At 47.0% G+C, this 10,136-nt stretch overlaps 2 protein-coding genes across 2 annotated transcripts in view; both read left to right on the top strand.

Annotated features, from left to right (window-relative positions):
• The window catches only part of LOC125939645 (organic cation transporter protein-like), a 92,788-nt gene extending 83,286 nt beyond the window's left edge, over positions 1–9,502 (top strand). The window contains exon 11 of the transcript XR_007467099.1: positions 8,931–9,502. The gene's annotated coding sequence lies outside the window, so the exon portion shown is untranslated. The remainder of the gene's footprint in view (positions 1–8,930) is intronic.
• On the top strand, positions 3,776–8,819 carry LOC119453391 (solute carrier family 22 member 15). Its single transcript, XM_049667931.1, has 3 exons — positions 3,776–3,937; positions 6,590–6,735; positions 8,717–8,819. Exons 1-3 carry the CDS (start codon positions 3,776–3,778, stop codon positions 8,817–8,819), a joined length of 411 nt encoding a protein of 136 aa, XP_049523888.1.
• Positions 9,503–10,136: the final 634 nt, after the last annotated feature.

Raw genomic sequence — 10,136 nt, forward strand, 5'->3', positions numbered from 1 at the left:
CAGTTTTCTATTGCCGGACGCGACCATCGAAGAGTGCGCCCTTAACAGCTTCGCTGTAAAAAAGAAAGAAAAAAAAAAGAAAAGAGAGAACGCTTAAGCTTCGACTTTAGGAGCGGCACGCGATAGCATTCAACGAACCCTGGCTGCATATTAGGCTTTTTTCTTGTATATTCAAGTTACAATCCAACGCTATCACGTCTGCAGGTTGTGGTTAAGTCGTACTTTACAATTTTGCTGGCGGATTTTGCTTTGAGAAATTCATTTTTTGTTCAATAACGCCTTGCGCCAAGCGAAGCCCGTTCTGGGTGATTCGGGATGATGTGGTTCGGCATGATTATTTACGCCAATGACGCCGGCACTTACGCCAACGCCGGATTTTCGGCGACACGGGGCCCTTAACGCCCTCGCGTTAGGGAGCCTACATGCAACGCCGTTGTAAACGGCGATGCATGTAGACTCCCTACCTCCCGTTAAAACGCCGCCTCTTGCGTTGGCCGATACCGAAGGTATAGTGTACAGTCGCGCAAAAAAATGCATCATTTTCAGGTTGCTGTTATTGTTTTGCACTTTTAATATTTCAGTTTGAGAAGATGTAACATAAAAGGCATGTGGTGTCGGTGTTTTGTCTCATGACATTTGTTGGTGGGCTGTCGTTCTCAACATTCTGAAGAGTAACTTTCTTAAGAATGTAACACAACGTATGATTAACTTTAGTTATAGAATGGTGTGGCAATATAACCCGCATATAATGCTTGTCATATAGCAAGGCGTGGCATGTACGTATTATACCTAAATATATAACGGAAATGTTCGCTCACGGAAGCCTCCGCCGCGCGTGCACTTCTTTATGTATATATATATATATATATATATATATATATATATATATATATACATAAAGCCTCTCTGTGCAGCCGCCGTCGCCGGCGTCGGCACCGGCGTGCGCCCGGCCTGAAAGCTTCAACGGAGGCTTTCGAGGAGCGCCACCGTCGACTTCCTTTCGCATGTATAAAGTAAAGAAAAAAATGTGGTTGATCCCTCTTATATAGGAATCGGTATAGAACACGAAAGTGAAACGTGTCTTCACAGAAGTAGTGTAATGTTTATTGCACATTGATATATAATGTCTATTGGTGTTTTGTGGCTAAAGCGCCCTTAGGCGTTGATGCACCCACGCTGACGCCTGGTGGCACGTCTCCTCCATCACGACTACCAACGTCGATGACCATGAGCAACCGTCGTGCATATGGAAGCTGCACTACGCTGCACACGCTAGCACAACGCGAAAGACGAAGCACGTAACTGACACACTAATACAACGCGCAAGACAAAGCACGTAACTGAATCGTCACCGAGTCAAATCAGCGCGTACAGCGCGTCGTAATTGCAGCCTCCGCGATCAACTTCAGAAACATTTTCAGAGCTAATTGCGGAGGCCACGCTCCGCTGTGCTGAGTACGGTGAACGCCACCTAGGTGGCGTTGGTAGTGCTTCTTGATGCCAGCGTCCCTTCGAATGCTGGCATCGAGGCGTCGTAGTACTGAGACCACCGAAGCGTTCACTGTCGGTGCGCGTTAGTGTCATAATGCAGTACTTATCTTTTCTGCTCGTAGGCGGCGGCACCGCCCCGAGCAAGAGCGCGGGTACACGGAGGAGTGTTAGATATATCAGGCGCGTCTGTGTAGCTCTCTGCAAATGCGTTTGTGGCGCAATGGGTTAAACGCTCGGCGATCTGTCGTCGCGGACCGAGAGGTCGTGGGTTCGATTTCCAAATTTTGCATGTTTGTGGAACTTTTTCTTCTGGTTTCTTTCTTTGTATTATGTTCGTGTACATTGTAAGCTGACGTATTTCCGTGACGGAAATACGTCAGTGAAGTCTTGGTGGACCCCGGCATAAAAAACCTTCGTGTTAAAAAGAATCTGCGTTTTAGGAGAGGAGACGGCGGAAGAAAGAGTAGATGGCGGTACTTTTCCAGGGACTTTACCAGAGATGCCAGCTGCAGTCACGGACACTGCGAGCGTTCGGCGCTAATGCGGGGGAAGCGTTTCATGCTAATGCGAGAGAGAGTGCGCGTACTCTCTCTCGCTTTCATTTTTACTTTCTCTCTCCCCAGCCCACCCACGGCCTTTCACACCACGAAAGACGTTGCGTTTGCTCTCCGTCGTGCGTTCGCTCCTCGTGAACACGCGCGTCCATCGCGTGCTTTCACGCGCACGTGGCCTTGCGCCAGTAGTGCAAGCTACCCCCATTTTCTTTAGGGTACCTTTCCCATGCATAACAATAGAGAGGTTTAGCTTGTCCGGTAATTGGGTAAACGCGGGCGGACCGGGCGTTGGGGCGTTTTGGCGAAACCGTAAACGGGAGCGGGTTGTATGGTGCTGCCATCTGGTGGCGCAGAGCTCGATCAAACACTCAAGAACAGCTAATGTTGCATTAACCAAGTGTATTCTACGTCGCTGCTGGTGTAAATTTTTTGCAGTAGCGTAATCGTGTTGCTGCGAAAATGACACCAGCAGCGAAGTATAATACACTTGTGTACTGCAATATTAGCTGTTTTTGTGTTTGAGCTCTGCGCCACCAGGTGGCAGCACCATACAGGCCACTCACGTTTACGGTTCCGCCCCAACGCCCGGTCCGCCCGCGTTTATCTGATTAGCGGACAAGCTACACTTCTCTAATAACGAGCTGGCCCTGCTCGTTCAGTGCGTCCTCAGCAGCCCTTTCGCGCATTGTTCATTACTAACAATTGCTGTTCACAAGTTAATTGAGTCACCTCGTTTGCTTTAGCAGGCATCTGGCAGCGACACCAAAAACTCGCTCGACGTGTGCGCTCGAGAAAAGGGGGGTTGTTTTAACGTGAGAAAAACCTTGCGCTGAAGATCGTTCTCTTTTTTCTTTGAAATGATTAATAGGACAGGTTGGCGCCTTCATGGCGGCACCCATAGAGTTAGTATACTGCCTCTAGAGGAAGAGCTGGGTGGAAAAAGTGGGAACCCAATAGGTGCTGCTATGTTGCTATGACTCATTTTTGTAACACTAAAATACTCAAAATATTATCCAAAAGAAAGCACTTACACGCATCACGTAGGCAGGGACAACGTTTGAAGTTAATTCCGTATATTTTCAGAAAGATCGAATAGCTATTTAGAAAATTGTGATGTAAAATTTACGCTGTCTCAAAAGCTGCGTTTGCAGGCGCCTTAACTAGATGGCGTTGCTATACTGGCGGAGGCTCGGGATCACGTTGATTGCGCGCCTCGTCTGAATTGCATCTCTTCGTCTGCGCAGGGTAGCAACATGGTGGCGCCCTTGTGGTTCCCGATTTCAATACATGGGCGCCATGGGGAGCTTTTCCTCTAGAGCGGCTTATATTAACTCTATGGCGGCACCGGCTGCTCCTTGTCACTTAGCGAAAGAAATATATATGCGCAAAAAGAGTGAATGATGTCCCAAAATATTTCAGTCAATAGAACACCAGATGTATAAACACAATACAGTCCAACAGTACATGAATCACAAAGTTTTGTGCAGGAGTTCAGTACACATGTATTTAATTTAAAAGCAGATGGAAAATAGGTGACCGAGCACAGAGTAGCATATATTTGGAGCCCAGGGTTGCCCAGTCTCCAACTAAGAAAAAAAATAACACAATGGTAATGAAAGCAGGCAATACAGCAGTGAGCATTGAAAAGCAGCCCACGAGTTTCTTCGGGATGTTAATCTCCATAATTGAACTCTTCCCAAATTTGCATAGCGTGGGTGGTGCCCCGCCAGATGTGCGCCATCGGTGGGAAGATGCTGGCCTCCGCCTCGCTGACGCTGGTGTGGATCTTCGCGGCCGAAGTGTTCCCGACATTGTACCGGACGGTCGGAATCAGCGCCTGCCTGGTTGGCACCCGCGTCGGCTCTTCTGTGGCCCCGTTTCTGCTGGAACTGGTAAGCGGCTCAACTCGGAGCACATGTGCTTAAAACTGACTTTACTGCCACCTACCAGCAACTTAAAGACACACTAATAACAATAAAGTTGTTCGAACTTTGTATCAGTGAATCACTCTTCTACAACACCGAAAACGCCACTCTCGTGACTTGAGATGAGACGCAGTAAGCCTCAAAAGCGGCAAGAGATGGGGTGGCGACGTCGTCTTTAAGTTCCCGGCCGCGCTACGTTGCCGCGACGTCAGGCATTTTGACGATGCCTTCGGGGCCCAGCAAATTTCTTACCGGTAAAAATGGACTACATGGTATTTTAAAAGAGTCCCAGGCTCAGTAAATTTCAAGAAATCTTGAAATTTACACAATTTCAATCTTGAAAGCCACAATGCCCCCCCCCCCCCAAAAAAAAAAAAATTAATTTCTGACATGACACTGACCTACCCACGCTGGTGGCCCACTGAAAAAAAATGTGGTTGATCCCTCTTATATAGGAATCGGTATAGAACACGAAAGTGAAACGTGTCTTCACAGAAGTAGTGTAATGTTTATTGCACATTGATATATAATGTCTATTGGTGTTTTGTGGCTAAAGCGCCCTTAGGCGTTGATGCACCCACGCTGACGCCTGGTGGCACGTCTCCTCCATCACGACTACCAACGTCGATGACCATGAGCAACCGTCGTGCATATGGAAGCTGCACTACGCTGCACACGCTAGCACAACGCGAAAGACGAAGCACGTAACTGACACACTAATACAACGCGCAAGACAAAGCACGTAACTGAATCGTCACCGAGTCAAATCAGCGCGTACAGCGCGTCGTAATTGCAGCCTCCGCGATCAACTTCAGAAACATTTTCAGAGCTAATTGCGGAGGCCACGCTCCGCTGTGCTGAGTACGGTGAACGCCACTACCAACGCCACCTAGGTGGCGTTGGTAGTGCTTCTTGATGCCAGCGTCCCTTCGAATGCTGGCATCGAGGCGTCGTAGTGGTGAGACCACCGAAGCGTTCACTGTCGGTGCGCGTTAGTGTCATAATGCAGTACTTCTCTTTTCTGCTCGTAGGCGGCGGCACCGCCCCGAACAAGAGCGCGGGTACACGGAGGAGTGTTAGATATATAAGGCGCGTCTGTGTAGCTCTCTGCAAATGCGTTTGTGGCGCAATGGGTTAAACGCTCGGCGATCTATCGTCGCGGACCGAGAGGTCGTGGGTTCGATTCCCAAATTTTGCATGTTTGTGGAACTTTTTCTTCTGGTTTCTTTCTTTGTATTATGTTCTATGACGTATTTCCGTGACGGAAATGCGTCAGTGAAGTCTTGGTGGACCCCGGAATAAAACACTTTCGTGTTAAAAAAAAGACCGAAGTAGAACTTTCACTGTTGCGAGACGCCTGGTAGCTGTCGCAGCGCTGTTTCTTCTGCACAGCAGCTGTTGCCTCGCGAGCTGCGTCACGCCAACATGTCGCTGTCGCGTATGGACAGAACACTCGTCCGGGGGGTTCAAGCGCAAAGCTATACCTCACTTTCCCTGTCCGTGCATCACCCTCCGTACGCAGCTGTCGGTTCCTGATTATAGCGAAAGCAATCATACGGACATTACTGCCGTACCGCACGGTGGCGGCGTCATGTCTCGGTATGCTGTCCCTAAGAGCTGCAGCTTGCATCTGGTGGCGTAAGATTACTCAAAGCAATGCAACGCTGCATGCCAATAAAATGGCTCTCTGCTGGGCGAAGGAACTGGCCATAGCATGTCTCTAACGGAATAACCACTTCAGCAGGGAAAATGAATACGCCAGTGTGTCTCGTCTCGAAGCACTTTGAGGCTGACGATTCTGTACCTGCCGAGTGCCCTCCGGCACGGCCACAGCACCCCATTACCCCACAGCGTATATCTCATCTAACCTACTCCACGGGAAGCTATCGGTTGACCGTGACCGTCATGCTCTGATGTCTTCTGCGTGGTTGATTTTTTTAATGCAGGAGCATTAGGGGGGGGGGGGGGGGGGGAGTGTCAAAGTGGAAAACTGTGTACGTGAAGCGTGGTGAAGCCAGCTACGTCGTAGAAGTAAATATACTCTAGATGTGGCACTCTTTGGCCATACCTGGCCCTTGCGCCAGAAAGCACCAAACATCATCATACGCTTGATGGCCGGACCCGGGAGGGAATGTCGATATTAAATGTGTGTTTATGCTTGACTACGTGCGCCTGCGCTTTTTCAAAGCACACACACACACACACACACACACACACACACACACACACACGCACACGCACACGCACACGCACACGCACACGCACGCACACACACGCACACGCACGCACACACACACACACACACACACACACACACACACACACACACACACACACACACACACACACACACACACACATATATATATATATATATATATATATAGTACCACTGATGGTGGTCTGCTGCAGAAAACCGTCAGTTGCACTCACTCCGCTGCTCGAACGCGTTTCAAGTGAGTGCCTGAACAGCACTTTGCCTTGTGGTGAACACGGTTTAAATCATGAACACGGGACCTCAGAGAGGTGCCAAGTAATGCTAACGCACTTTTCTCGCATTTACCGCTAAATCGCCATCTATAATTTCTATTTATTATTTTTTATCTTTGTGTTATGCAGAGAACCTACCTGTCTGACTCGATCCCCATGATCACTCTGGCAGCCGCTGCCGTGTTCGCCTCCTCGCTGATGCTCTTGTTGCCGGAGACACTACGGGTTACGCTACCGGACACGATACGCGAGTCCAAGCAGCTGGGGAATTCGAGGTGAGCGGTTCGTGCATGGTTCAGAAGTGTCGTGACGGAAACAAAACCCACAGGTACTGCCCGTTCGTGGCAGTGCTGCTTGAATTACTCGTGAGAAAAAACACATTGTAAGGAAACAACCATAAAACAGTTTAGGCAATTGGTGGATTTTCCGTTCAAATATTTAGGAAGCGCAACAGGTGACAGACACGAAAAAAGGACAAGCACAGAGAAGCGCTGTCCTGTTGTCTCACCTTTCGTTGCGTCTTAATTTTTTAAGAGCGGAGCTGTTTAAGCTCTTGGTTGCGCCGCGTAGCATAGATCAGAAACTGCGCCTGGCGATGACGTCACCACGCGTTGCCTAGCAACCACTTGGCACAGCTGCGCCTCGCTTCGCCTAGCTTCGGCAACGCTCCTCCGCCGCCGCGCCAGCTTCTGCGAACGCGCACATGCTCGGCCTAGCCATCACGGCACTTCGTGTCGCCTAGCAACCACTTGGTATAGCTGCTCCCCCGCTTCGATCACCGGGAAGTAAAAGCTTTGACGTTGACTTTGACGTTGACTCTGTGGCGAGTACATGTAGCCTTGACATGGGACGACCAAAGAAGACCCGGACACCTGAAGAAGTCGCTCATCTTAAAGCACGTCGCGCGGCCTGTCGTGCCATGGGAACTCTTGACGCTTTCCAGAGAGGGCGCCACATACCTGTTGGGACCCTCACCGCTAGGAAGGCTGGGACGGCTACAAGGGACTCGGGGGGAAAGACAACATGGCGTAACAATAAACGTGTCGTTCGTTCGTACTCGTAAAACCTGACGTCTCTCAATCTTCGTCCAACCCCTCGACAACACGACATAGTGGCAGCGGTGGGATTCGAACCCACGGCTCCGAAGCGAATCTGCGCGTCGGAGGTGAGCCGATTCGGAATAGCGTGCCTAGCAGCACTTAGCATTTCCTAGCAAAACTTAGCCAAGCCTAGTGTGGAACCTGGAAGAAGCTAGGTCGATCACTCGCCCCGCTGTTTACTTCAGCCTTGCACCATTAGTGCACGCTGCTCACATTTTTTGGGTACGTGCATCGCCTTTTGAGCTTCCTACAGTCCTCAATGATGAATAACGACCAATTAGCCCTACTGGCCATCTTATGGATTCTCTCTCTCTCTCTCTCTCTATATATATATATATATATATATATATATATATATATATATATTGTTACGCGAAGAACGAGTCAGTAAGACGGGCAACTATTTACAGGATGTATTTACAACAGCGGTTGCAGCGCTGACCGGTTAGGTTCACAGCGCGAGCCCAGCTCGTTCTTCCTCTTCTTTTCTCGAGTGATGGCGCCCGCGCGCCTCGGTCAAACAATCAAATACCACACGCGTGTAGCAATATATATATATATATATATATATATATATATATACAGAGTCTGTGGCAGATAGCCCAATTCTCGTTCATGAGCTGGTCTACTCAAAAAGGCGGACATTACTTGCACATGAAATTGAAATGCATAATTGAATAATTACCAACAATTCACTAATTAAGTTTTTAACTAATTACCTGATGGCCCATATTGCAATTTAAAAATTGTAGCCGTGGAGTTCGCAAGGCGGGTCCACTTGGAATGAATTCTCGGGATGACACCAGTTTCGAGATATTAATTATCGAACTTTGCGGAGAAATGCATTGGCGTTGCAGTTAGTATATTAACAAAACGTCGCTTTATGCATTCAAGCAAAAAATTAACTGGACGTACGTTCAGTTACGTTCAGTGCTTCCAGAAGGCAGTGCCCAGTGTTCGTCCTGTCGGTCTTGCCACAGTGATGAGTCTTACAATGTATTATAACAAATATCACTGTTCAAATTGCCGATGGAACAGCGTTCTGACGGTATATGTATGGGCTCAGATACCACAATGATTCATTTGCGTATCGTTTTATATGGACACATTTTTGCAAACAAGACAAGGTTTCGTTTTCTTTCTCTTTGTTTTTCAGGAAAGCAGGCAAAGATGTCTCCTCTAAAGATACTGCGATCGACTCGAAACTTCAACTTGCGGGGTGTCAACCAACCGCGCTGGACAATGACATCAACCACTGAACTACCTCATCTTGTCTATCGCTAGGACTTCACCTTGAGGATGCCAGCAATGGCGATAACCACGATTCCCTGGTTCGACTGCTGCCTTGAGGCGTCCATATTCAACTGAAGGTTGAATGCGAAATGGCGAATTTTAAAGAAGACGTTACGTGGCCAAATGTGCCATACAGAACGAACCATGACTCCCTTGATAGCTGAGTTGTCTATTCGGACTATATAGGGCATTTTATTGTAAAATTAACAGAATTAGAAAAAAGAAATCTTAGCGAGTGGCACAATTGATCTTCTTCAGTGGATTACTCGAAGAGAGAGACATCAGTTGCACGAGAAATCGGAAGACAGTACCGAGAAATTGACAAAAATCTTACTAATAACTTTTTTAGAAAATGACTGTACATATTGCAATTTACGAATTGGACTCGGTGAGTTCGCAAAGTATGCATATATGTTCCTATTTCTGATGTGGAAGTCTGATCATGAGGGCAGGTTAACAGTTATCATGTTATCAGTTTGTCATCGTGCCAGTACAAATGGAGTTCTACTATTAACTATTGGCTTAATAAATTCTATGTTTGCGTTTGAACAACACTTCCTTGTGCCATAATCTTGTTTCATGTAGCAGCTGGCCTAGTGAACTTTCCCTGTTTGCTGACTATCTCTCGCTGTATATATATATATATATATATATATATATATATATATATATATATATATAGGGCAGGTTAACAGTTATCATGTTATCAGTTTGTCATCGTGCCAGTACAAATGGAGTTCTACTATTAACTATTGGCTTAATAAATTCTATGTTTGCGTTTGAACAACACTTCCTTGTGCCATAATCTTGTTTCATGTAGCAGCTGGCCTAGTGAACTTTCCCTGTTTGCTGACTATCTCTCGCTGTATATATATATATATATATATATATATATATATATATATATATATCTATTTATATATATATATATACTATTACACACATACTCAAATAATCACTATCAAGATTTTCGTTCGAATTGCCAGGCTATAAGTTTAGGCTGCGCAGGGAAGCAACCTAATTATACATCACTTTGTCTTGTTGAAAGTGATTGATTACAGCAGTTCCTTCCAAGGAACGCCGCGCTTGCGGAAGTATTATTTTACAAGCATAATTAACATTTTTCTGCATCTGCATTTATGCTGCTTGATCATTAATATCGTGGAAATTGAGCAAGTATAAGCTTCTGAAACATACTGAAAGCGCCAGCACAAAGAGATATGCGTACTAATGATGCGTACACATGATGTAGCCTGTTTCATGCCACAGTATAATTAATCCGG

Source organism: Dermacentor silvarum, chromosome 5, assembly GCF_013339745.2.
Source record: "Dermacentor silvarum isolate Dsil-2018 chromosome 5, BIME_Dsil_1.4, whole genome shotgun sequence".
NCBI classification, from domain to species: domain Eukaryota; kingdom Metazoa; phylum Arthropoda; class Arachnida; order Ixodida; family Ixodidae; genus Dermacentor; species Dermacentor silvarum.

Excerpts from the sequence above, each read along its gene's own strand:
- LOC119453391 (XM_049667931.1), top strand. The coding sequence starts at position 3,776 with ATGTGCGCCATCGGTGGGAAGATGCTGGCCTCCGCCTCGCTGACGCTG. Across the intron at positions 3,938-6,589 it reads CCCCGTTTCTGCTGGAACTG|AGAACCTACCTGTCTGACTC; the intron begins GTAAGCGGCTCA and ends TGTGTTATGCAG. Across the intron at positions 6,736-8,716 it reads AAGCAGCTGGGGAATTCGAG|GAAAGCAGGCAAAGATGTCT; the intron begins GTGAGCGGTTCG and ends TTTGTTTTTCAG.